The sequence below is a fragment of the Harpia harpyja genome, chromosome 14 (genome assembly GCF_026419915.1).
Source record: "Harpia harpyja isolate bHarHar1 chromosome 14, bHarHar1 primary haplotype, whole genome shotgun sequence".
Classification (NCBI taxonomy): domain Eukaryota; kingdom Metazoa; phylum Chordata; class Aves; order Accipitriformes; family Accipitridae; genus Harpia; species Harpia harpyja.
In genome coordinates, this window is record NC_068953.1 from 4,473,713 (window position 1) to 4,499,669 (window position 25,957).

The following is a 25,957-nucleotide window of genomic DNA, read 5'->3' on the forward strand; positions in this document are numbered from 1 at the left end:
GGCTTTCCCCTCCCCCGCTTCCTGGTGCAGGCACCGCGCCTCTGTCACGTGACGGGCGCCCCTCGCCGCGGCGTGAAGGGCCCCGCCGGCCTCCCGCGGGGCTGGGGCCTCTCTGCGACCACGACCCCGGTCCCTGTGCGCTGAGTTCCCCCGGGCAGGACCGGGGTCTGGCCGGGGAAAGCGTTTCGATTGCTGAGGGCGGCTGGCGGTGTAAAATGGCGGCGCGATAAACGCCGGGCCCGTATAGGCGGCGGTGGGGGTTTGCCCGGGGTGGTTCCGCCTTCGTCACCCTTTCAGGGAGACGGTTGTTGGCGTTTTCACAAGCAAAATGAAGTGGGGAGAGGGCTGGCCTCCGGCGGGGGAAGGTTCTAGCACCTGACCTTGCAGGCCCGGCGTGGGGGTGTTTGTTTGCATTAACGGGGTTGTCCTGCGGATGGAGAGCGGGGGATGCGGGTTTGCTTGGGAACGCGGGGTAACGTGACAGCTTCTGTGCGTGATACGGGAGCGTTAGAGCCTTTATTAGAAGTAAGATTTTACAAGGTTTTGTCTAGTGGAACTTCCTGTGCTAGGTGCTAGCATACAGGTTGTTGGAGACAGTGAATGGTGAAAGCATATTATATCTTCTTTACTGAGCAGTGGTATTCCGTGCTCCTTAGGAATTCCAGAATTTCCGTGTTGCATCAAGTCACACAGAACTAGAAATAATGGTGCCCCTTATCCTTAAACTCCTGGAGCATGACAGAAGCAGCAGAGATGCCAGTTACGACTAAGAACAATGAGTGGCAGCAAGTAAACATCAGTGATAACGTTAGCTCTAACAGTCTCTGGCCATAACTTGTTAGATGTTTAATCCAAATGCACATACTGCTTTAATAAAAGAGCTTTTGTGTACATAAGCAAATCCATATCAGTATTACCAAAATTAATACTAGAACATGGATTTCAGTTTGATACATACCCAGCTCTGCAAAGCTGCATTGATTTGCTTCGCATGTTGCCTCGAAGTAAGAAGAGAACACAGGAAGATCAATGATGTTTAACTTACAGGGGTGGAACACAAAAACGTGGAAGTTTTTTATCAGAGGAAATCAAAAGGAGTTACGTGCAGACTAAACACGTGCAGGCGAGACCGGGAGGAGGTTTTTGTTTAGTCTTTTCAATTCTTTAAAACCTTAGCAAGGTTAAACAGCACAGTAACAGGAACCACAAAGTTACAAACAAAAAAACCAAAATAAGCTGTGTTAAGCTAAACGTAATAGGCAAGAAGAAAAGATCAACAATTTGCTATTTTCACAGCCTTTGCAAAAACCTTTTTCAGACCACCAGAAGCAGGAAGCCTATAGGGTCAGTAGATATAGGGCATTAAAAGGAGTATTTGGGGAGAAAAACCTTTAACAAGCTACATTAAATCAGTAACCCCATACTGAAAAAAAATGGGGAGGATCCTCTATTAGAAATTTGCAGGGATAGTATTAATGAACCTACTCAAATTGAAGTGCTACTAAAAGAACAAATTAATACTAAGAAAAAGTGATTGATCAGGGTGGTATTCCAGATTGCTGAGGGGGGAACACCTGTGGCTATTCATAAACAAAGATAAGCCTAACTTAAGTGTTACTTTTGAAGAAGAGATCATGGAAACATCTAGTACTATTCTTTGAAAACCTTGCTCCATTCGTAGCAACAATCAAAAACAAGGAAAAAAAATCATTAGGAAATAATACACAACAGATCAAAAACATCTTTATGCCTTCATTATGTAAATCTGTATGGGGCCCAGATCTTGAATACTCTGTGCATTTCTTGCCAATAAAGAGAAAATCGCAAGGATAATCAGAAGTGTGGAATTGCTTCTAAAGGCGAAAGAATTAGATAGCTGCAACTTTGGTTTACAAAGGAGGTGACTTACAAGATATTAATGTCCACAAAGTGTATAAATAAATAGAAAATTATAACTCACCATTTTTAGTAACTCATTTTGTTTTGTGCTCCTTGTTCTTACCAGGCAACGTGTTGAAAATTAAAGGAAATGTTTTTCTGGTAGTATACAATTAAACCGTAAAACACATTGTCATGGTATCTTAGAAGCTAAGAGCATAAATAGAACAAAAATGGGAAGAAATGGCCATCAAATACAGTTAAGTTATTTTTGTCACAGAAAAGCCTTAAAGCATGGATTGCTAGAAGGTGGGAGGATATAAACTGAGAGTGTTGTTATGGCACTTCTTCCTTATGTTGTTTTCATTTGCATTTGCCACTGCTTGAAACAGGTGGTCTGCAATATGGCTACTTATATTTACGCTTCAAGCTCCACCTTTTCTTTTGTGTGCTTAAAGCCTCAGGTAGCAAGACATTCTTGTTATTCCTCAGGCTAGCAAAGCTGGGCAGGTAAGCACCACAGTACCCACTTTGGGTATTTGATGTTTATTATACGTGTGCTTTCTAAACAACCCTGTGCTTCAGTGCACTGGTGCACTTCTTGTGACCTTTGAATTGCTTTACTAGCCCTGTTGTGGAATTTGAAAAGATAAAAATAGTTAACTGTTTCCAATTCCATGTATTTAATATTTATAAAAGGCAATGGGTAAGAGTCTAAAAGCACTGGTCAAAGTAGCATTTAATAATCTGCTATTACAATTGTGTCCAACCTGTTGTCACTGCGAGGATCTGCACATCTAAATCCTTTAGCCTCTCGAAAATCCCAGGTGGGTGTGCAGCTGAATCTACCATTCCCTCAAGTATCAGTTATTAGTTAAAACGTGGCAACTCCACTTGAGTCTGGGTTTTCTCTGTTGGAGCACTCGCAGGAGGCTTTCCACAAACAGTTCACGCCCCTCAAGCATCTGTGAGGCTTTGAGCTCGGGGAACTTGACTGTGAGCCCCAGCCAGGACCAAACTGAAGAACGCTGCCTCACCGCTGCTCCTGCCCACCAGCCAGGAGCCGAGCGCCTCTCTGGGCGGACAAACCGGGAGGCCGAAAGGCATCAGGCCGCCACTTAGCAAAGGCTGGGAGGGGAGAAATCCCTGTTCTCGTCAGGCCAAGGGCGATTCGCGGCCCACGGGCGCGCAGACGGAGACGCCTCAGCCAGGCGACGAGTCGGCGCCATTAGGCCGCGGCCCGCCGCCCGCTCTGCGCAGGCGCAGCCGCTCGCGCCTTTCCTTGCGTGGGGGTTGGGGAAGCACGGGCTCCTCCGGGCGGGGCGCTGCGGGCAGTGACGGCAGCGGAGGCCACGCCTCTAAGGAGGAGGGGAACTTCCGGCCGCGAGCGCAGAAGCCGGTCAGTCGGCCGAGCCGCGGTCCCGCCCACAGGGGAAGGGGGCGGGGATTCCGACCAGTTCGGGCCGCTTACATAACAGAAGGGGCGGGTTCTGCGCCTGCGTCACCAGCCGGTTCCCAGCATCCCCCGCGGCCGCCTATATAACCGGCATCCGGGCGGTGAGGCGCTCTACATTCGGTGGCCCCCACCAACGGCATCGGATCCTGTCCTACCTTTCGACACCCGTTTTAAGTGACCGGGATCGCCTCGCCCACCGCCACCATCACCATGCCCGGGTATTCCAGCGACAGGGATAGAGGGTGAGTCCGGGGGCCCGGCCGGCGCTAGCCGCCGCCAGCGTCCGGACTCTTAGACTGACTGTGGGGTTCTGGTGGTTGTTGGTGGTTTGGTTTTTTTTTTTTAAGCCGTTTAAAATGGCGGCGAGTCGCGGGCGTTGGGCCCTGGAGCCCTTCTCCTCAGCTCTTGCCTTATGGAGGTCTCTGGAGCTTCGCGAGGGGAGGCCGGGGGAGGGGAACTGGCTTTAGGAGCTCTTGCCGATGGCGACCGCTGTGCGTGGGTGGCTGTACGGTCTGGGACGGGGCTGGGTCCATCCGCCTCAGCGCAGCCCCCACTTGTGTGTGGCCGCTTAGGAGGGGTGCGGGTGGGTTTTTTGTGGCGGGGAAAAGGGACTCGCCCCCCCACTTCCCTCCGGGGAGGTACCCCCGAGTACGGATGGTCCACGCAGAGCTCGATTCTCCCCCCCCTCCCCAGTGGGGGTGGGCTAGGGAGCGGCGGGCTGGCTGGAGGTTTGTGGGTCAGTGGGTTGGCCGGGCGCTTCGTCGATGCCGAAGGCTTGGGGAGCTCTCGGTAGGGCGGTTCCCTTTTCCTCCCTTCCCCCTCACAAGGGACGGCGGCTCTGGCTGTTGCTGGCAGAAGCCGGCCGGCTCCCGCTTTGTGTTGTGTAAGCGGATGTTAATGGCCGGCCCCGCCATGCGGTGACTGAGGGGAAATCAAAATGCCGGCTGCTGCTGCCTTTGTTCCTCCTCCTCCTCCTCCCCCCGCCCAGCTCAGACTCTAAAATGGCAGCGGCTGGAAAATGTGGCGTAGACAGAAATGAGAGACAAAGGAAACAGCGCTGGCAGGAAGCAGCGGCCACTGTGGGAGCGCTGTGTTGTGCTGGGAAGGATCGCTCCCAGCGCCTTGCCCGGGCAAAATTGGGGAGCAATCGGGGCGGGGGAGGGAGCCCCAGGCTCGGATCCAGTTTAGCGGTCCTCAGCGCAGGGTTTAGCGTCGCTTCGAGCTGCGCCTTGGGGCTGCCAGGAGAGGCTTCGAGATGAGCCTTTTCTGAATGCAGGGACCGAACTTAAAACGCTAATGTAAAATGCAGTGCCTCATAAAAAAATCGTTATTGAGAGAAGTCTTATCTTTTGAGATACAAGAAAGCAGTTTATGGGAAAGTTATCCCAAGGTTTCGTAACTGCCCCTGCCCACTTTCTGCAGGCTGACACACAATGGGAGTGTCACTTGGGTGGGAAACCATTTTGAGCATGCGGTAATGCAAAGGTGTTAATGTCCTTACTTTGCCGTTGTTGTAACTTGCTAATAGGCCTAACAGTTTCATTTTAAGAAAACTGCAAAGGTATGTGTCACCTTAGCTTCTGAATATGAATTGTAGCTAGGCAGATTGTGACATCTGCAACTTAAGTATGTTTTTTAAAGTTTTGGTATCCTGTAGGTGGGGTTTATAAATCTGAATTGTAAAGCTACAGATAGATACTGCAGAGATAGTGGTTAAGCTGTATAAGAGGACTAAACAGATAGATACTGCAGAGATAGTGGTTAAGCTGTATAAGAGGACCAAAAATGTTCCTTTGGATTCTATGTTATGATCATCTTCTCCAGGTTTGGAGCACCCCGTTTTGGAGGAAGTAGAGGTGGACCTCTTTCTGGAAAGAAATTTGGAAACCCTGGGGAAAAACTTACAAAAAAGAAATGGAATTTAGATGAGCTGCCCAAATTTGAGAAGAACTTCTATCAAGAACATCCTGATGTAGTGAGACGTACTGTGGTATGTACTGTAACTCATGCAAAAGTAAACAAATAAGTGCAAACATGCTGAGGGTCATGGGGCCCAACACGTTTGGATGGGGTAACTTAAAAGATAACTTTTCTATCAAACCTTATTTCTAATAATGGGGCTTTTTTGTCTTGCAGCAAGAAGTTGAACAGTACAGATCAAGCAAAGAAGTCACAGTTAGGGGCCATAACTGTCCAAAACCGATTATAAACTTCTATGAAGCTAACTTTCCTGGTAAGTGAAGACTAGCTTATTGGTTGCTCTTCTAGGCTTGATTAAGACAAAGTCTAAGTTAATAAGCTTCAATTTTCTCTTCAAGCAAATGTTATGGAAGTAATTCAGAGGCAGAACTTCACTGAACCAACTGCTATTCAAGCACAAGGATGGCCTGTTGCATTGAGTGGATTGGATATGGTTGGAGTGGCACAGACTGGATCAGGGAAAACACTGTCTGTAAGTTTTGATTGTAGCCTGGAATACTGCTGGATTTCAGCAGTGAAAGTATGGCCTGGCATAATGCAGGCTGAACACTTCTGGGAAGAGATTGTAATGAAACTTTTCTTTCTTCCAAACAGTACTTGTTGCCTGCTATTGTGCATATAAATCACCAGCCATTCCTGGAGCGAGGAGATGGACCTATTGTGAGTATTCCTAAGTGAAAGGGGATCTTAATTTCTAGAGAATGTGATTATGTTTGTTTTTTTACAGTCCCAATTGTCCATGCTCATAAGAGTCCATAGCTGTATTGTGTTTCTCTGTATGACTAGAGTGGTTCCATGTTTTGGTAGTCTCCCAAGAACATCCTACAAGCTCTGTTTGGATTGTCCTTAAAATTGTGCAGAACAGGGCTACATGTCCCGTTTTGGAAATTGCTGTCCCCTGGAAGCTAGTGACTTTCAGATATCGTACCATGTAGGTCAGTGTTTGGTGGTAACTGAGATGCTAGGTAATTTGGTTTGCTGGTTCGGGCTACTTAAATCCACTTTAGTCATTCTGGCACTGAAGGAATATATGACAACCTTCCCACTTAAGACTAGTTTCAGACTAGAAGCTTCAAATAGGTATTGAACTAAAAGCTGGGCATCTTCTTTCCAGTGTCTTGTGCTGGCACCAACTCGTGAACTGGCTCAACAAGTGCAGCAGGTAGCTGCTGAATATAGCAGAGCATGCCGTTTGAAGTCTACATGTATTTATGGAGGTGCTCCAAAGGGACCACAGATTCGTGACTTAGAAAGAGGTATGGATAAGCCTTGATGCATCTCTGTATGAGGCAATGTGAAAACTACTTAAGCTGACTTTACTGCTTGGTTTTTAGGTGTGGAAATCTGCATTGCAACACCTGGAAGACTTATAGACTTCTTAGAAGCTGGGAAGACCAATCTCAGGAGGTGTACTTACCTTGTCCTTGATGAAGCTGACAGGATGCTTGACATGGGATTTGAACCTCAGATCAGAAAAATTGTGGATCAGATAAGAGTGAGTATAAATGGTTCATGCATTTACTGCTATTGCAGAAACAAATGCCACTATGCTCATTAAAGCAAGGGCAGAGCAATTAACTTTTTCAGGCTTGCCTGGGGAGACTTTTTTTTTTGATTGGGCATTTGACTTGACTGTCTATTGATCTTGTACTTACCTAGTCTCCTTCTCCAGCCTGACAGGCAAACTCTGATGTGGAGTGCCACATGGCCAAAGGAAGTAAGGCAGCTGGCTGAAGACTTTTTGAAAGAATATGTACACATCAACATTGGTGCATTAGAACTAAGTGCAAATCACAACATTCTTCAGATTGTGGATGTGTGTCATGATGTAGAGAAAGATGACAAGTAAGTAGTCAGTGGGGGCAAAGCATTCAAGTTGTTTTTTAATGGTTAGTTTTAGCTTATGAACTGTGGAATGAATTTGTCTTGATGGATTTTTAGATACCAGTCTGAGACCACTAAAAAAAATTTAAAAAATCAGGCTGTTAAAACTGAACTTGCGTAGTACAAATCAATCCCAGCTCTAACCATCATCTCTTCATAATAGGCTTATTCGTTTGATGGAAGAAATAATGAGTGAGAAGGAAAATAAAACAATTGTTTTTGTGGAAACCAAAAGACGGTGTGATGATCTTACCAGGAAAATGAGGAGAGATGGGTGAGTCTAATAGCTTGAACTTCAGTGAGCTACCTTAATAGTATGAGCATGCTCTTGATTCTTCATGAGTGACCACTTTAACTATGGTATCAAAACTGTCAAATACAGTGACACCAGGTGTCAGTTAAAATGCTAAAAGTAACTCCCAGAAGCCCTTTGGAATTTGCCAGTAGTGCCAGTTGCCCTATCTTTGACTAATGAAGCCACTCAAGGAATGGTCTGAGGTCAATCAAGTTCTGTATTTTCAGGTGGCCAGCAATGGGTATTCATGGTGATAAAAGTCAGCAGGAGCGTGACTGGGTTCTAAATGGTGAGTATTTTAGCAATTTCTGCAAGCATATGATCTGTGTTACTTAATGAAGAGACTGATGAGTTGCTTGTGTTACAGAATTCAAACATGGAAAAGCACCAATCCTGATTGCTACAGATGTTGCATCCAGAGGTCTAGGTTAGTACAACTCGTAATGCCAGTTGCCCAAAGCTATTTAAAGAAAGTCTATTGCTTTCTTTAACCTCTGCATTTTTCTAAGTTTTCTTCACATAAAGGTGCAGTCTTTGTGGCAAGGCCTAGGCATGACAATCGGAGGACTCGAGGGGGATGGAGGACTAGTGGAAATGATCGGCTGGCTGCTTCCAGTCAAATAGAGAGGTGAAAGCTGAGAGCATTGTGTGCCAGTAATCTTCAAAAGGCAAAGATCATCCTTTAAACTACTACCCCATAAACTGTTCTCTCATGAAATAAGCAGTTTCATTCACAGTTCACTTTGCCCTGGTATTTCTCTTCTCTCCATGCTTTGCATGATTTGCCATGGTGCAGTACTGTTAGTTTTGTGCATACTGTCTGCTGTGATCTGTGGGTCTTTGAATTTCAGTGAGTTTGCTGAAATGTCGAAGAAAATAATTACAAACTTCAATGTTCAATGAAATTTTTTTTTCAACCATGAAATGGAGAGAGCAGCTTTAAAATGTACTAAGCCTTGTACAAATTGGTGAGTACTGGCACATGAAATCTGAGAAAAAGTCCACCTCTCACTTTAGCAAGTGGGGCAGGAAAGCAATGGCTTTTCAAATGCCTTTGAAAGTCGAAGTTCCTCCACCTATACATAGTCGTCATGTCGAGACCTGCCAGAGAGAGACACATTCTCAAGTGAACCCTGGCTTCTTGGAAGCGCTTGCCTAGACGAGACACAGTGCATAAAAACAACTTGGTGACTTTGGGGGGACAGGTATGTTTTTCTTGCAGCTGCGGTTCAAAGGTCTTGGCAAGACGAGCAGTGTGGCCCCTTTTTTTTTTGAGCTTCTAATGAGTGTGTATGTGAAGGACCTTGTATGTTTTTACTCTAAGGTCCTCAAATGAGCACATGAAGAGGCTGCTGTGAGCTTTAGTGGCCCTACTGCAAGAAGCATTCAGATGTCACTTGATGATTTGTAAAGGGGACTCTTGAGTTGGGAATGACAAGCAAATGCATACTCCTTTATGGTAAGGTTTTGGATCACAGGGTGGGTGATGAGACGGGAACAGACGGAGTGTGCATAACTTTCTCTTCCACAATACTCATGCAGAAATGGATGATTCTAACACTGTTCTTTGCAGCCATTATTTCCGTTAAAAGTACTATTGTCTAATGTTTATCTTCGATTTGGCTGTTGTGGTGTGCAAAACTTTGTACCTTGCTTTTTGCCACACTGCAACACTTTACAGATGTGGAAGATGTGAAATTTGTCATCAATTATGACTACCCTAACTCCTCAGAGGACTATATCCACCGAATTGGACGAACTGCCCGCAGTACCAAAACAGGCACAGCATACACATTCTTTACTCCTAACAATATTAAGCAAGTAAATGACCTCATCTCTGTGCTTCGGGAGGCTAATCAAGCCATCAACCCCAAATTGCTTCAGTTGATTGAAGACAGAGGTTCAGGTAAGTACTGTTCTTGACCACAGTGCATAGCTTTCCTCTTGGAACAAAATGGAAACTCAAATTCCACCCCCAACCTCGCTCCAAAATGGATGTGGAAGGTGGTTTAGCTACCAGTTACGGTGACCTGAAAAGGTATTTATTAACACCAATACCATGCTGTGGTGCACTTATGGCTACTGCTGGCCAAAGATGCGCTTCTGTTTGCTCTGAAATAAAACACTTCAGGGCTCAGTTTTGTGGCCATCTCATATGACTACGAAAGATGGATGCAAGTGTCCTATTGGCAAGATAAAAGTGACTTTTTGCCTTGATGCTACCACCTGTATTACAGGGGAGAGTATGTGACTCTTCTCATAGGTCAGACACAGCTTTCTGTATCAAAAGAGTCTTCATCTAACTAGAGTCCAGTTAGCAACTGGAAAGCTTTTATAGTAGGTTTGCCTTGCTGGGGCAGAGAAGGAAGGATTTTTCCTCTTACTAGCTGAACTCATTTGGTGGTATGTAAAACGCAGCCTTTATGATACATATATAACTATGTCTTGTCTTTTTTAATAGGTCGTTCCCGAGGTGATCGACGTGACAGATATTCTGCGGGCAAAAGGGGTGGATTTAGTAGTTTTAGAGAGAGGGAGAACTTTGAGAGAAACTATGGTGCACTAGGGAAGAGAGACTTTGGAGCAAAAACTCAAAATGGGGCCTACAGTGCCCAAAGTTTCAGTAATGGAACTCCTTTTGGAAATGGCTTTGCAGCTGCAGGCATGCAAGCTGGCTTCAGGGCTGGTAACCCTGCAGGAGCTTACCAGAATGGCTATGATCAGCAGTATGGAAGTAATATTGCAAATATGCACAATGGCATGAACCAACAGCAGTATGCATATCCTGCCACTGGTGCTGCTCCTATGATAGGTTACCCAATGCCGACAAGTTATTCTCAATAACTTAGTGTATTTAAATGTCTCAGTTTTTCATAATTGCTCTTTATATTGTGTGTTATCAAAACAGGATAGTTATTTAAGAAATGGGAAATGCAGAAATGACTGCAGTGCAGCAGTAATTATGGTGCACTTTTTCGCTATTTAAGTTGAATATTTCTCTACATTCCTGAAACAATTTTTAGTTTTTTGTACTAGAAAATGCAGACAGTGTTTTCAAAGTAAATGTACAGTGATTTGAAATACAGTAACAGAAGGCAGTGCATGGCCTTCCAATAAAGATATTTGAAGACCGAATTTTCTTTCAGATGGCAATTTTCTCAACATGTGCACAACTTTACATTAATGGAATGTCAAATGTTTTTATATTAAATTCTAGAAAGGTTTCTCAACTGTGTCTGATTAAACATTTAAGCTTATACAAAAACCAGCCTTGCCTTGATTGGGCTAGATTGCTTAGCATGGCAGGCTCTGCTTCGATGGGGAAGAAAACTAAAGCTGGCTTCTAAGTAACTGTTGGAAACAGTACTCTTCCTTGTTTCACTAGTGTAGGGCCAGTTTTTGGAAAAGATCCGCTGGAGTAATGGTGTAGCTGGAAGTCTTGCTAACCAAAACTCTGCAGTGGTGTTGCTAGTGAGCTGCTACAAGTGTAGGAAGCTTTTGCAGCACTGAAACTGTTGCCTTCACAGGAGCATATGTGCAGACTAGGCTTGAGTGTAATGTATCTACAGCTGTCAGGCCTTGTGAGTTAGCATGCAGGCTTACTATGAGCTTCAGAGAAACGGGAAGATCTTAGTATTAAAACTTCAAATTATACTTAAACTGGTATTGAGCAGTGATTTCTTTATGGAAGTGGGGGGAGGGAAGTGGGCTGTTGATCCGTGAATGTACTTCATGGATTTTTTTACAAGACTTGTAGTACATGCAAATGTCTCTGTAATGTGCTGAGCAAAGCAACTCCTGGATGAGGAGTGTAGTTGGAATAATACTTGATCCTGGGGTTAAAGTACTTAATGCTTTCAAGTATGGTATATTAAAATTCCAGTTAATACTGACTTTTCAGTTCCTTCCTCTCACTTGTTTATCAGTAACAATGATTAGTTTCAGGTTTAACTGCTTAACTACTACAGCTTAATGTATTCAAGGTTGAATCTGCAAGAATCGAGACAAGGTTCTGTCTAGGTTATTTTTAACCCAAGTCAGACTATTTCTTTTACACTTTAGATCTCTTTGCTAGTCCGTGCTTAGCTCTTGGTGATTGTTTTCCTCTGAGGCTCAGCTTACGATGTTCTTAACAGCAGCCTAATCTGTCTCTTAATTATGTATTTCTGCCTTTTCTGTGGAGTTCTATCACTTGACAGTACTTTTGTTATCATTTGCTGTTGCTATGAGAACTTCAGCTGGAGTCCTGAAATACTACTGCACTTGAGTCTAAAACTGCAGTTGGCAATGCAGGAAAGAGTCTCTTTAATCAGCTTTGCAACATTCCCCTTGCCCAGTGCCATCAGTGTTGAAGATAAGGAAGTAGATGATTATTTATCTTTGAAATATGACATGTTAATTGCTAAGTTTCTAGTTCAGTTGCCTGAAAGAAAATGCATGGAAAGCCTGTTTCTCTCTTAAAAACTTTTTCTACATATACCTTTTTAGTATAACTTCTAGCTTGTGAATTATAATTAACAGACTGTGGTCTTTAACAGTAATGCAAAGAACAAATAGCCTCTTTCTCCCTTTAGATGGGAGATAAGCACCAACCACGTTGGTTGAAGTGAAACCCAGATAGGTGTTTGCAAGTCATATTGGTTGGGAGTGTGCTTTGGAAACTTGTATCAGGAAATTGTGGGAAGAGATGCACCTTGTGACTCTACAGTACAGGTTTTTCAAGGTTGTAAATTCTTGGTGGACTTAAGTGTGATTATGTGACCAAATCTGCTACCTTCAGAAGCTGAAGTAACTTTTTAAGCCTCAGAAGTTCTGTCTTCCTTCTAGATGTGCAATGTGGGTTACTGGAGTACTATTTTTGAGGTTGGTTTTCTTTTTTTTTTTTTTTTTCAAGCAGAAAGGCACAACTCTGGAAAAACAGGACCATGGCTTTGAATTTTTTTTGCCTAATGGTGTTCCTAAATGACCATCATTTAGGGAAAGTGTTCCCTGAGGGGGGAGGGTCTTGCTCAGTGTAAGGTGGGCACTCTTCTTAACATTTGCACATAAAAAAATGCAAAAAGAGCTCTACTAACTAGCTTTGAGCATGTTATCAGACCTGTGCTGGTAGAAGTGAGCTCATGGCAAATCTGCCTGAGAAAGTTGTACCTAGCAGTACTTTTTCACCTAGGAGCAGCAACTCCTCCAGCGGGCCCAGGTGCCTACTACGGTGTTGTCTTTTCAATTCTCTGTTGGTCCTTCTGGCCTGTGGGTCGGATTCGTGCAATAAAGAACCAATGCGGAGATTATTCCAACTCATTGGGACTTTACATACATTAATTTTGCGTAGCAGCCAGCTCGCAGAATGGTTCCTCCTCTCTTAGGCTCCACCTTCTGGCACTGGTACAAAACCGTGATGAAGCACGTATGGAAATTTCCACTGCTCGGCTGTCGGGCTCCTCTGCCAGATGCGAACTTGAGCAGGGTTGGGGAGCAGAGGTGCCTCGACCCGCCCTCTCAGCAGAAGGTACCGCAATGACGCGTTACCTCGAACTCTTGCTTTCTGGTTGGAAAGCTTTTATGTTGCTTCAGTCCATACAAAGCGATGTGGAGCTGCTCTGATGAGATCTGTACGGGCTTTTCCCACAGAAATCCTCCCTGTGCAGCTGTAATGTGTTCCTAATGACAGCAAAGGGTAGGGTCCTTCTCACAGCCTCGTCCGAGGGGGCTCCGGGCTGCCGTGTCCGGGAGGGGAAGGCCAGACGCTACCTCCTGACACGTGCAGCCTCAGCCGCGGGAAGGCCGGAATCCCGGCTTGCCGTGGCCGCGGCTGGTCTGAAGGGCACGGAACACCGGCGGCCGCGGGTCCCGCCCCGGGCCGCAGGCGAGCGGCCGCCCCTGAGGAGAAAGAAACGGCGCGGGGGGGGGAAGGAGGCAGCGCCAGGCCGCGGCGTGCCAGCGCGCATGCGCGGCCACCGTCTTCCCGCTCGCTCTTGGCAGGCCGCGCGCCAGCCCCGCTTCCTGCGCGCGCGGGGCGTGGCGCATGCGCAGTGCCGGCAGCGTCCCTTCCCGCCATGAGGGAGGAGGGAGGCAAGGAAGATGGCGCTGGGCTGCCGCCAAGGGGGTCGGTGGTGCGGCCGCGCTCCCCTGGGGCGGTCCGTGCTGAGGCGGCGGCCGCCCGCCGCGCGGGTCGCGGAGGAGGTGGAAGCCGGATCCCCGGTGAGGCCCTACGCTGCGGCGGCCGGCGGCGATGATGAGGCGGCGAGAGGGGAGGAGCTGCTGGAGGTGTGCTGGCGGCGGCACTTCCTGCGGGGCGGCGCGGAGCCGCGGCCGGCGCTGCCCTGGCGCGCCTACCTCAGCGGCTGTCACCCGGGCTTCGGGCCGCTGGGCGTGGCACTGCGGGGCAACCTGGCGGCCCAGTGGTGGGACTCGGCGCTGGCATTCCGGGAGCAGGTGTTCGCCGTGGATGCCCCGCTCCACGGCCCGCCCGCCGCCGGCTCTCCGCGGGCCGGGCAGGGTCTCCGGCTGCTGCATTCGGAGACGCTGCGCGGAGCCCTCCGGGGCAGGGGCTGTAGCCAGGAGCCGGGCGGACCGTCTCTGGAAGAAGTGCTAGGGAGCGCGGGGACGCTTCGTGAGAGCCTGCTGCCCGGTAGGTGCCTCGTCCGTCAGCGCAGGGGTGAGGCTGTTCTCCGGAGAGATCTGGACAGCCTGCTCCCGTTTTTCTTGCGGGGAGCGAAGCAGCAGCACTTAAGGGAATTTTCCGGTTGCGTTAGCGCGCTGGGAAGGTTTCATCTGCGTGCTGTGAATTTGTGTCCTTTTCAGGGACCTGAGCGGCGTGAACGCCGAAGTGCGCATCGGATGCTTTCCGTTGTAATTAGGGGAAAGGCACATTAAAATCACAGTTGCCAAAGTACCCGGAGGAATCGGGCTACAGACTGCTGAGCTAATCTCTGCAAAACATTAACGCTAGTGGGACTCCACATATAAACAGTACGGGTATCATATGTGCTACATTCACTCTCGGTAGAATTAAAAAAAATAACATTTTTTCCTGCGGCTACTAAAATTAGCTGTTTGTCTTTCGACAGGTGCCCTGGCACAATATGTTAGCTGCATAGAATTGGTGAACAAAAGACTGCCTTGTGGCCTTGCTCAAATTGGAGTATGCTTTCACTCTATTCCAGAAAGTGAACAACACAACAAAAACCTTACAAGGTAATGGAGAGATTAATCCTTTTCCATACTTAAGCCAACTGTTTGCACTTGTTTCACTTTTGGATTATTTTTGAATACTGTCTCTTGCTTTTTCCCTGTTATTTTTGAAGGAGTTAACTTGCTGACCTTGCTATTGTTTAAAGAATAGGCGAAAGGACCACGTCTTTGCTTGCATGGTTTAGTTCTCCCAGAACTGCAGGACAGTGGCTCGATTACTGGTTACGCCAGAGGCTCCAATGGTGGAGAAAGGTAACGGTAGTGTAGCCATGGGAAATCTTGGCCTGTTCCTTTATATCTTAGAGAGAGGGGGGATTAGACACCCTGGTCAGTCTTATGGTGTTATATTGCTAGCCTGTTCTTGTCACTGAAATACATATATTTATCATGAGAAACCAAAAAACTACTTCAGTTTATGACAAACCTGTTAAGTAGTTTATAATGTTACTTGCAGAAGGGCAAATGTTTTGTCTTTGTAAGTGATTTGAGATCAAGATGCTGTAAAACAACAGAGAGATTTGGGCTGTAATTTATAAAAATCCTTTGCTGAAAATCACAGACCAGCTTGCATTACAGACTTGTTTTTTGTAGTTAATACAGTATGTACAGTAGTGATCATCTCATATCTTTTATTTTCAGTTTGCAGTAGGCCCGTCTAACTTCAGCAGCAGTGACTTTCAGGACAAAGAAGGAAGAAGAGGATTTAATTTACATTACAGATTTCCTTGGGGGACAGAAACAATAGAAACATTGAAGAACCTTGGTGATACTGAACTGTTACAGATGTATCCAGGGGATAGCTCAAAATTACTTGTAAGGTTTACTGTATTAAAAATCTTTTCTGATAAAGATGATAACGTGTGAGAGAAATGGTTTCTTTGCTGGTCCACTTGCTTAGCATGTGACTGTCTTTTTATTCTCTTGTAAAAGCAGTACAATTGATACTCTGCAGTCAGACCTTTGTTTTCAAAAGCAGATAAAATCGCGTTTTGGAGTTTTTTTGCAAGGAGTTAATTCTTTGAAAATAGAAATGAGCTATGTTGACAAGACAGCTGTTACAGCTGCATAGCCTTTGCCTGTATCTGTGAGTAGATGTCAAGACAAAGTTAGTCTGTGTTTTGCAGTGTTAAGTTCGCATCAAAAAGAACCTGTAAATGTTTTTTCTTTCTGTAGCTTGTCCAATTCCATATATGTAGACGTTCATGTGGATTGATGGATTATAAACACTGCAAATGGCTTTATAGAAGTTGCCTCACTCAGAAGGGGGAATGGGCTAGAGGGAAACCTTTCCACTGAATATATTGGAGAGGGACAAACTTCTAGTGAATGGCAATGTTTGAAAAGTCAGGCTGAACAGATAAAAGGAGTGTAACTTGGTATTTTACCAGCAAATTGCAACCTTCTCCTCCTCATGACAGTCCTGTCTGTCTTTCCTGGTTTTGCAGCTTATTTGTATACAGAAGGCAGAAGACTGTAATGTAACCTACAAAACTGTGGGTTACGTAGTTGTTTTGGGTTTGCGTGGTGGGCTTTTTGGTGGGGACGGACCCTTGTGGTCCCTTGGAAGTCATCTAGAAACCTCTGAAAGAAAATGCAGTTTCAAGTATAAGGTTTAAATTTATGATTAGAGAGGCAGGACAAGAAAATAATCCCATCCTGCTCTGATCTTCTGCTTTCCCCAGTGTTACAATCTTACCTCGTTACTCTTACGCTTTTAAGATTGCTGGTAACTTTTAAAAATATATGTCTGATTGTATTTTAAATGTAATAAGGGTGCTTGAGCTCAATGCCTCGTTATACTTTTAAAGTAAACAAAAGGCTTTTGGGGACAGTCTTTGAGGTACACCTTTGCGGGTTTTTTCCTCTTCAGGGCCGAGATGGAAGGAAGAATGTTATTCCTCACGTTCTGTCTGTGAGCGGAAATCTGGACCGAGGAGTATTAGCATATCTCTTTGATTCTCTACAGCTAGCTGAGAACCCATTAACAAAAAAGAAAAATTCACAGAGAAAGGTAACTTTCTATAGAAAGTGTAAGGAAGGATGGATGATGGAAGGCAGGGATAGGTCAAAGTACAAAGCCCACAGACAATGTGGTAAATTCAAGCATGGATATACCTCCCTTTTCCACACGGCTATCTTCTGTTCCCTTCCCCAACAGGTGCAGACAGAATGCCTCTCACTGGTAGCAATAGGCTGGCCCCATGGGACTGCCTCTGCAGTCCTTTTCACCCACATAAGCAATTTTTCTCTCATTCTGAGGTCACCTTTCCTGTTTTACCTTCTTTCTCTCTGATGGTAGGTAGGCTCTTGCCATGCAAGTGATGAAGGAGTCAAGAGGAACTGGAATGTAGCTGCTGTGCATGGGAAAGAGGAGTTTGCCTCTTCTGGCAGCATTTGAAGGTTGCTGAGAAGAGTAGAAAAAGTGGGTCGTGGGTGGTAGTGGGGCATTTGCCCAAGGACCATCATTATTCCCACTTTTACCCTGGTTTTCTGGAGTTAGAGTACTAGCCTTCAGACAGCACTTGTTAGTCAAACAGTCGTTTGGTCTTTAAGACCAGGCAGTAGACTGGATGGTAACTGTCTGCTGGGCTGTCTCTGATCACTCTGGCTTCAATAAAGATGATGGAGCTCTGCTAACAAAACTTCATCTCTTTTCTGGGCCAAAATGGAGTAATTTCTGCCATGCTAATCTAGCTGGCATGTGTGCTAGTTATATAAAATACAGCTTTTAATTCAGGATTGTGCTATGAGAAATTTCTTGCATGTTTAGAACCTTAATTTCAGTGAAAAAAAATGTAATATTTCCTAGTTCTGTTTAGAATTTCACACTAAATGCATTTAGTAATCTGTTGCTTTTTGTAAAATTATTAGGTACTTAAGCTTCATCCTTGCTTAGCACCTCTTAAAGTGGCCTTGGATGTAGGAAAAGGTCCAACAACAGAGCTGAGACAGGTAGGTTGTAAGAAAGTATTTTAATTTTGAGCACTGACTCTCCATGTAACCTTCTGTTACAATTCAGACACTGTTTATGTTGGGGAAAATCATGCTGCTACTTTGATTCTCAGAGATTCATGGTTGTACATATTTCACAGTGCTGCTGTGCGGCTTGTGAGTTGTAGCCAAAGGAGACCACTGCAGACAATGGGTAGTAGATGCCTGCCTTGCATTAACACACTGCTTTCAGTACTATTAGAGTTGATAACTTGTTCCATGCAAAATTAAGGAAAATAAATAATACAAGCCCTCTCAGCTTCTGGATCTTTCAGAATCATCTTAACAGATGGGTCACATCTTCAGAAGGATTTTTAAAAAGTTTTTTTTCAGTCAGTCATTAAGCTGGTCCCCACAGAAGGGGGGAAACTTACATTGGCATGTTCTTAAATATAAATGGAGATTTAATTGCCAGGCTGTTTTCTACTTTGAGATTATGTCAGCCAGAAAATTAACACCGGCTAGGAATGCTAATACCACACATGCTAGAATTTTAGTGGTTTCTTTGTATAGGATTTCAAGCCCTCGAAGACTGTCTTTTAACATTTGTTTTTAAATAAACACAGGTTTGTCAAGGATTGTTCAATGAACTGTCAGAAAACAGAATTTCCGTATGGCCGGGTTATCTTGAAACCATGCAAGTATCTATGGAACAGCTTTATACAAAGTAAGGAGAAACAGTCTTTTGTAAATTAAACTATGAAGGTGAAAGATGACTTTGTGTGGACTAGCGAAAATATGCCTGTTTTCAGTAAGAAGTCATCGAGTGCAGTAACCACATGACTGAAGGCATGTATCCCAAACTATAAACTTGGATTCAATTAGCTTTATTACAAAGAGCAATTTCAGATAGTTAATTTTTAAAATTAAGTGAAGTATAAGGCTTTCACATGTTATTGTTGTTTCTCTGGAACTGTGAAATGCCTTTTAGAGACTCTCCTATTGAAAATACATTTCATAAGATGAGTCATAAGCTTGTAGAACTGTTTCCCACCCTCACCCCCCATTTTTGCATCTGGACTGGTTCTGTTTCATTCTTAAGTACTATTTCAAATAGCACACTGTGTCTAGTCTTGAACTTAAAAGTTCTTCCAAGTCTGGAACCATTACCTTTAGTGTATGTGATGGAATTATTTGTGCAGATAAAAACTACTATTCCAGTTGAGGGCTTCATATATGATATGTTGATCAGGAGTGAATTTTGAGCATATCGGTGCTCATGTCAGCGGATCTTGAGCATAGTGATGAGTATTTTTTCCCGAGAGAAAATAAATACAACTATTTGTTCTGTGCAGTAGTCTTCAAAGTGAGTCTGGCTATTAAATAACAGAAGAAAGATATATTCCGCTTCTACAAAAATACTCTTGTAATAGGTCAGCAAATAACATTCTTATGTACTAAAGTAACTAAATAATTTAAAGAAATGTGATCAGGAAAGCAAGGAATGGCAACAAGAAAACTGGTGTCTTCACACTGGACTTAGTGCAGTATAGCAAAAATAAGTATTTACAGTTTATGGTCATTTGTACATATCTGAGTTTTTTGTACACCAAAAGCAGTAACAGGTGTGCTCTTTTCTTTGTAGGTACGATGAGATGAGTGTTCTCTTCATGGTCTTGATAACTGATGCCACTCTAGAGAATGGAGTGGTCCAGCTGAGAAGCAGAGACACCACCATGAAGGAAATGATGCACATTTCTAGGCTGAAAGACTTTTTAACTAAGTATGTAACATCAGCCAAAAATGTGTAAACTTAAATTAATTGAATAAAAGGAATTTCTTAAACATCTGTGCCTGAACTTGCTTCTGCGGTGTCATGGACTCAATGGGTTCTCTGCAAATGGTTCTGCTAAAACTTCGTGGTGCATGTGTTTTCTGTCAAATCTAGACCATCTAGGTCTTCCAGGTTACCTTGAAAAGAGGGAAGAGACAAACTTGTCCCTCATTAGCAGGGCTAACCGTATTCTTTTTCATGTCTTCAGTTTTACTATCTAATTGAAAATACTCCATCCTAGCCTAAAAATTCATCTTTCATCTGTGTATTGCTGACACAATTATGGTCTCTGCTGGAAAATGCTATTTTATATAAAAGACTTCAAAATCTTAAATTTTTAATAACATCAGTATTTTTGTACTGTTTGTAGGAATGTATGTTAATCACATGGCCTCAGTTCTTCAACATTTAAGCTACTTCATCTTGCACTTGATAAACATAATCAGAAATACATTATCAAGAGTAACAGATGAAATAGAAATAAATTGTAGTTTTTGACAAGCATTTTTGTGGACAAAAAATGGCTGTACATAGAAAATGGTGGAAAAAAGCTAATGTGTAACCATATTTATGCTGTACCCAAGTGTTGTAGTCAAAATCAGATACAGGAGTTTGCATTGATATGAAATTGATTCTGATCTTCTGTAGACTTACTATGCGTGTACAGCTTGTTAAGTCACTGTATTAAAGTGCTTTAAGGTGTATGCAACAAGGCATGCAGCCACAGATAGTCATCAGTGTCATGAAACACAAGAACTTGCCTTAAAAATGTCTTCTGTTAACATGGTGTTTATTTAACTATGTACGGGTTATTTGTAACAATAATATTAATTGCTGCATAGTGTAATGCTAGATATAATGCAAGGTTAGCATAGTGTGACTGCATGACTTACTGAACTCGTGGAATTCTACATAAGCGGGCTATGGAATGACATTAAAAGAACCCAGAAACATCTAAGAAACGGCCTATAGCAGGATGGAGAATTTGTTTTGGAGTTAACTGTCCCAAAAATTAATTTTAGCATCCTATCCCTACTCTGAGAGCTGAAGTAATGTTGAACTGAGAAATAGCCATCCTTGCTGCTAGGTAACAGCAGGTAGCAGGTACAGAGGCCAAATATGGATCCTCTAGTGTGTGCCTAAGAGGACAACACAGTTGGGATTTTTTTTTTTTTTTTAATACTTGACTAAAGCCTTTTGATTATCTTATGTTTGCATACAATCCAGTTTGTACTTCAGGAGAGTTGTTAAATGTACAGGAACTTGGGTCTGGGTGAAAGCTTTACATCATTTATTCCTTTCTGTTTATTAATCAGATGCATATAACGCCAGACTTTATATTGTGTCCTGTAGGATCTTACCTGACAGTGATTACATTGTTTTGTTTCATTTTGGGTTTTATGGTGCTATTTGGGGAATAAGCTGCTGTTTGTCTAATGGGATTGCTATTGGAGTCTTTGTTAATTCCAATTTTTATCTGTTCTGCTTTTTCTTTTAAATTGAAGTCTTTAGAGATTATGACTTGGGAGTTTTGCTTGCTAGTAAAGAATGAGCTATATTGTCTGTCTACAAAATAATTAGGCCAGGAAACTACTATCTAAACATCATTTCTGTGCAGACTTGGTGGTATTTAAGACATCTGAGGACGGAAAGTTTCTTTAAAAATACGTGATTAAGTTAATCATGAGATCTTACCTTGTACTCAATGTCTGATGAAGACCTTTGAATAGACTGTAGCACATGCCGCCTTCTCTGCTAAAAGGCAGAATAACATAATTCACAATTCCTTTTTTTGGTACAGAGGCATGACAGAAGAACTAATATACCATCAGCAACTTGGCCACTAATAACATCTCCTGCGTGGTTTCATAATGAGGCCGTTGAATTTTTGGATCATAGGATGGTGATAGGGTTTTTACTTGGGGTTTTTTGTTTTCTTTTTTCCCCTCAAAATTAAGTCTTAAAGTTATCTTAATTTCTCTGTAGTAAGCAAGCACTTTCAGTATGTAACTGCTACTATCTAAACCCTGCCTCCCCCCCAGCAAAATCCCCCCCAAACATATTTGTGCACATCAGATGTTCCAATATTATAGCTTGATGTTTTCACCTTTTTCATCTTCTCTTCTAATAACAGAAAAGTTGACATATTCTTCTTCTGGTTTAACAGGCTCTGCATTAAAGATGATGAACAGCAGTTAACTCAATGACAAGAGACTGACCAGATGGTTTTGGTTTTTTGGGTTTTGGTTTGGTTTTTTTTTTAATAATCTTGAAACAAAGCAGCGAGATTCCATATTGAATATATGCTTTCTGTAGCGTTCATGGGCCTTATCAGAGGTATTGTCACTGTCCTTGCAGGCTATGTGGGTTGAGTGCTGATTGATATCTGGCATGAGCAGCTGCACAGAGCACCGAGCTAACACAGCAGAGCAGCCAGGATTCTACCTGCCTGCTACATGAACAGGAAGGCAGATTTGTTCGGAGATAATTACTCCCCTTCTGATATTTAGAAACAGGAAACATAATACCTTTGCTGTTGGTTTGTTTTGGAGGTTTCGTTTTTGCTTGAAAATACTGACATTCATGTATAAGGCAAATTACAAGATAATAGCATCTTGGCTTTCATGTGATGTCTTCATTATTGTGTATTTTCTGCAGTTGAAGTTGTACAATGTCTTAACTTAGGTCAGTTGCTTTGCTCATAATTTCAGTTTGAACTGACTTTGAGACTTGTCAAAGTTAAGAAACATGGAATAAAGAACTCCTGTGTACTGAACAATCTTGAACAGATGCAGGAGCTACGTAAGTTTTATTTTTCTACAACATGCATATAGCCCACTTTTGTCTCTTAGTAAATGGGCATGGCATCTCTGATCCACTTAACTGTCTTTTAATTTTGTTTTCCTTTGTAGTGGCTACTTCAGTCCTCACCATGAGTTACCAAATGCAATTCTTCATTTTACTTCTGTTTACAGTAGATTTTTTTATAGAACTTCAATTAATTTAACTGGTTGCAGTTTTGGCTGCGTGGCTGACAGGTAGTGCCAAATATGGACCCTGAGGGACTTCAAGTAATGCCTCTGCCAGGCATGGTCAGTAGTAGTAGTAGCTCACTGAGTGACAGTAGGTGTCCCCTTCTGCTGCTTTTGCAGTACCTGAAGAAATTTGCCCATAATAGCTACAAATAGTATAATAGCATTCTTCAACTAAACTCCCATAAGTAAGTTTCATGACTGCATGGGGAGTAACATGAACTTACCAATCTCTGTGTATATGACGTAGTCTTCAGGCTCTTCTGCGTTCGTTGTTGAAGTAAAGCCAGTTGAGGACCTAGTAGACTTAAATTTTTCTGCAAATTGTAAAAGAAAAACAAACATATGCCTGTTTACATATATCAGTTTTTCTTAGAGGGAAATAAACAGCTCCATATTTTTTGAATTCTTGGAGATCTCATAAAATGTTATTTTCATGGTAAAAATTACTCCTTAACCAAGGGTATTTTTAACAGAATTTCCTTTCTTTACTAAGAACTGAGAGATCCAATTCCTTCCAACATTTATGTGTATTAAATTAGATGTTGCTTTGCTTCCCCCATCGCAGACCTGCCATCTAAAACATAGCTCTGAGGTTTTGCTTTGTCAGTGTCTTGTTAAGTTGCCTGTGCTGGTTAAGAGGACACTTGACAACATCCTAAAATACCAAGTGCTTAACTCTACTCGTCAATACCCTTTAGTGTGTAACTATCATGTTACAACATAAATGAGCACCTCTGGAAAATGAAACAGACATTCAAATAACTCACTTGCTTTATATGAAGGAATTATGAAAAATGGAATTGACAGAGCAAATCCTATTATGAATAGTAGCAAGATCAGCCCAAGAGAAATGATCAAAGGTTGAGAAAGGCTTCTCTCTTCTGCCGAAAAGAAAAAAAAAAAGGTGTTTATGCAATGAAACGTTGTTTCATAAGTATTTTCTGTAAATTAAAAACAAGACTTTGCATTTCTTTCAGCTTTTGGATTAACTGTGGTTAACGTAACTACTCAGGAGAGTCCCAAGTGCACACTGCCACAGAAGGAAGGGAGCTTGCTGGTGCCAGTAGACTCTCTTTCGTAGGGCCAGAGAGAAAAATGGAACCAGACTCTCCCCAAGGTGGAGCAAGGTGGACCAGGGGTGTCTTGCAAAAGTCAGTCTTTTACAGTCATCCTTCATGGTCACTTGAACTTCTACTACTACCTAGGCTGCATGGAATTCTATCTTTTTGCATTAATTTAAAAAAAATATTTTTTTATTGTAAAAAATTATATTTTGAACATTACATTGCATGAACAAAATTTCTGGCTAAAAAACTTGCATTGTTACAACATTCTGAATTTTGTGTGGTCCCTGTTTATCGACAGTGGTAAAATGTTTCACACATGCATACCTGCTAATGTAAAGTTGAAACTGTTGCTGTATTTTGTATTATTGCGAAAGCTATTTTCAGCTCTGCATTTATAGGTTCCAAAGTCACTAGAGGAATTCATAAATAGAAAAATCACAGCTGCTTCCCTCTTCTGCATCTTCACTGGGGGAGAGATGCTTTGTCTTCCTTTGAAGAACGTGTATGTGATAGGAAGAGAGCCATTTTCTGAGAGACAAGACAGGGTCACATTCTGGCCTTCCTTTGCTTGAGAGGTGGGTGAGCTCAGCATTGGTTTGGAAATTGGCTCTGTAAAAAGAAAACTGAAAAGACTGCATCACTGAGTACAGGACAAGCTCAAAGCAAGACTCGCAGTTAAGTGGCAACACTGGCAAATGAGACGGGCATCAAGGATGGAGGGCTCAGTGAGCCAAATCAGAATAGCACCGCCGAGTCCTAAAGAAATAATAGCCATTTGCAGTAAAGTTCAGCTCCGCAATCGAGGCAGGCACACAATGCAATCCAAAACAGTACCTGCCGCAAACAAAACCCTGACTCCTGCTGCTGCAGATACATTGCATCAGACACGGCTATGTGCCCCTGAAATAAAATGTGCTGAGAAGGTATACAGCAAGACATACCTTTAAGGGTGAAGTTGAGACTGTTGCTGTATTTTCCACCACCGGAGATGTTATTCTCGGCTTTGCATTTGTATTCACCCATGTCACTGGCAGAGTTGATAGTCAAGTTAAACAAACCGGGGGTCAAGTCTGGCCTATTTAAAGTGGATATCTTCTGATTGTGTTTAAACAATGTGTATCTGACAGGTGGAGTTCCAGAGTCTGAGTGGCAGGAGAGGCTCACGTTCTGGTTCATCATTACATTCAAAGTCCCCTGAACAGGTATGAGCCTGGGATTGGACAGCATCTCTGGAAAGAAGAAACTTCTGAGTGAATTCACTGCACCTATCATCCAAGAAACTCTCAGATTTTTCCCAAAATATGTTGAGGACCAGGCTATACTTATTTCTGTTGAAATAGGGGCTTACATTTTTTTCCGCCTCCAGTAGCGCGCAACACAACTTTATATTTTTCAAAATCAGTATGCAGCTTGAAACACTTGATGAAAAATGCATGTCTTCATACAAAAGAGAGCATATACACACAAAGCCAACAGATATATCCAGATGAACCAAGAAAAAAACTTCTGAACTATAGCAGCAATGAAAATAATAGAAGTATAAAATATAAATATTATGGGACATTAATTGTAGGAGAAAGTAACCTTATATGCTAGTTGAGAGGTAGTATGTGAATCTGAAAGTAAAAATGGTATTTTATTTGTGGCTGTAAGCAGGCAGAATTAACCTTGTGTAAGTAGATTGAACTTTTGAATAGTAGCAGCAGGAGCCTTGATGGTCTATCAAATTAGTTCGCTTTTGTGATATTTACAAATAAATTTGTAATAAAAACTTGTAAGGTCTTTTCATAGAAAATGGTAATAAACTAGTCATGACTAAGATAAGTTATGACACTTCTAGAAGGGAAAAAGTTTTAACAACTTAAAGCAATTTTGACTGTATATACATGTCAGCAAAGAGATAGTTAACTTTGTATAGCAACTTGTAAACTGCCTCACTGCACAGACAGGGGTGACAGATTTAATTTTACATGAAGGTTTTGGACATTTTTAAATCCCTCCCCCATTTTTTTGATAACAGTTGATTTCAGCACATATCCCAAAATCAAAAAAAAAGAGAACCTACCTTTGCCATTTGCAGTAGTTTTCTGAATCTGCTGAGATATTTGAACTAAGAGAAGAAAAGAAAGCTTTCAGACAAGAAACAATGGTTCTTGTTTAGAAGATTTGTAATATGTAAGAAGTATGTCCTTGGCTTACGGTGGGAAAACAGCAGAACTGTGAGAAAAAACATTTTCTTGATACTGCGCAAGACGGCTGGTGGAGTTACATTAATGAGATCTTTGAGGAGTGGCTCTATGGGTTGAGGAAGTCCTAGTGCTGATCTTCACTGATGTTTGTGTAAAGACTTTTGTCATATTCCACTTATATTTAGCCTATGGCAGACAGAGCAGTGAGCAGCAGAAA

General features: G+C 42.9%; 3 protein-coding genes across 7 annotated transcripts; 2 read left to right on the forward strand and 1 right to left on the reverse strand.

Moving 5' to 3' along the window:
* Window positions 1-3,426: 3,426 nt before the first annotated feature.
* On the forward strand, window positions 3,427-10,717 carry DDX5 (DEAD-box helicase 5). 2 transcript variants are annotated; one of them, XM_052807118.1, is made up of 13 exons: window positions 3,427-3,576; window positions 5,159-5,324; window positions 5,471-5,567; window positions 5,653-5,786; window positions 5,909-5,974; window positions 6,429-6,570; window positions 6,649-6,809; window positions 6,987-7,159; window positions 7,362-7,472; window positions 7,721-7,782; window positions 7,861-7,920; window positions 9,175-9,399; window positions 9,955-10,717. In XM_052807118.1, the coding sequence occupies exons 1-13, from the start codon at window positions 3,545-3,547 to the stop codon at window positions 10,335-10,337; spliced, it is 1,812 nt and encodes a 603-aa protein (XP_052663078.1). In that variant the 5' UTR covers window positions 3,427-3,544; the 3' UTR covers window positions 10,338-10,717. The 2 variants fall into 2 exon arrangements, with proteins under 2 accessions (XP_052663078.1, XP_052663079.1); XM_052807119.1 differs by having other exon boundaries at window positions 3,432-3,552.
* Window positions 10,718-13,413: 2,696 nt separating this feature from the next.
* Window positions 13,414-22,634, forward strand: POLG2 (DNA polymerase gamma 2, accessory subunit). Of its 3 annotated transcripts, XM_052807121.1 has the most exons (9): window positions 13,414-14,121; window positions 14,561-14,687; window positions 14,831-14,936; window positions 15,324-15,497; window positions 16,555-16,695; window positions 17,556-17,636; window positions 18,242-18,342; window positions 19,261-19,398; window positions 21,617-22,634. In XM_052807121.1, exons 1-9 carry the CDS (start codon window positions 13,572-13,574, stop codon window positions 21,654-21,656), a joined length of 1,458 nt encoding a protein of 485 aa, XP_052663081.1. In that variant the 5' UTR covers window positions 13,414-13,571; the 3' UTR covers window positions 21,657-22,634. The 3 variants fall into 3 exon arrangements, 2 of the variants coding, with proteins under 2 accessions (XP_052663081.1, XP_052663082.1); XM_052807122.1 differs by lacking the exon at window positions 21,617-22,634 and having other exon boundaries at window positions 13,415-14,121; window positions 19,261-19,460; XR_008238140.1 differs by lacking the exon at window positions 21,617-22,634 and having other exon boundaries at window positions 13,416-14,121; window positions 18,242-18,464; window positions 19,261-19,460.
* On the reverse strand, window positions 15,297-25,957 carry MILR1 (mast cell immunoglobulin like receptor 1). Of its 2 annotated transcripts, none has more exons than XM_052807124.1 (9): window positions 25,751-25,957; window positions 25,617-25,661; window positions 24,493-24,780; window positions 23,876-24,160; window positions 23,252-23,365; window positions 22,709-22,798; window positions 21,557-21,619; window positions 21,145-21,201; window positions 15,297-16,265 (listed from the first exon to the last, which is right to left on the reverse strand). In XM_052807124.1, exons 1-8 carry the CDS (start codon window positions 25,782-25,784, stop codon window positions 21,152-21,154), a joined length of 969 nt encoding a protein of 322 aa, XP_052663084.1. In that variant the 5' UTR covers window positions 25,785-25,957; the 3' UTR covers window positions 15,297-16,265; window positions 21,145-21,151. The 2 variants fall into 2 exon arrangements, with proteins under 2 accessions (XP_052663084.1, XP_052663083.1); XM_052807123.1 differs by having other exon boundaries at window positions 21,145-21,204.

Bases quoted from the DNA above. Each gene is read 5' to 3' on its own strand.
- DDX5 (XM_052807118.1), top strand. From the start codon at position 3,545: ATGCCCGGGTATTCCAGCGACAGGGATAGAGG. The intron at 5,975-6,428 runs GTGAGTATTCCT...TCTTCTTTCCAG, and splicing joins AGCGAGGAGATGGACCTATT to TGTCTTGTGCTGGCACCAAC. The intron at 7,160-7,361 runs GTAAGTAGTCAG...TCTTCATAATAG, and splicing joins GATGTAGAGAAAGATGACAA to GCTTATTCGTTTGATGGAAG.
- POLG2 (XM_052807121.1), top strand. From the start codon at position 13,572: ATGGCGCTGGGCTGCCGCCAAGGGGGTCGGTGGTGCGGCCGCGCTCCC. The intron at 17,637-18,241 runs GTAGGTTGTAAG...AAATAAACACAG, and splicing joins CAACAACAGAGCTGAGACAG to GTTTGTCAAGGATTGTTCAA. The intron at 19,399-21,616 runs GTATGTAACATC...CTGGTTTAACAG, and splicing joins CTGAAAGACTTTTTAACTAA to GCTCTGCATTAAAGATGATG.
- MILR1 (XM_052807123.1), bottom strand. From the start codon at position 25,784: ATGTTTTTTCTCACAGTTCTGCTGTTTTCCCACC. The intron at 24,161-24,492 runs GTATGTCTTGCT...TTCTTTTTACAG, and splicing joins TCTCAACTTCACCCTTAAAG to AGCCAATTTCCAAACCAATG. The intron at 21,620-22,708 runs GTAAGTTCATGT...TCTTTAATGCAG, and splicing joins CGTCATATACACAGAGATTG to AGCCTGTTAAACCAGAAGAA.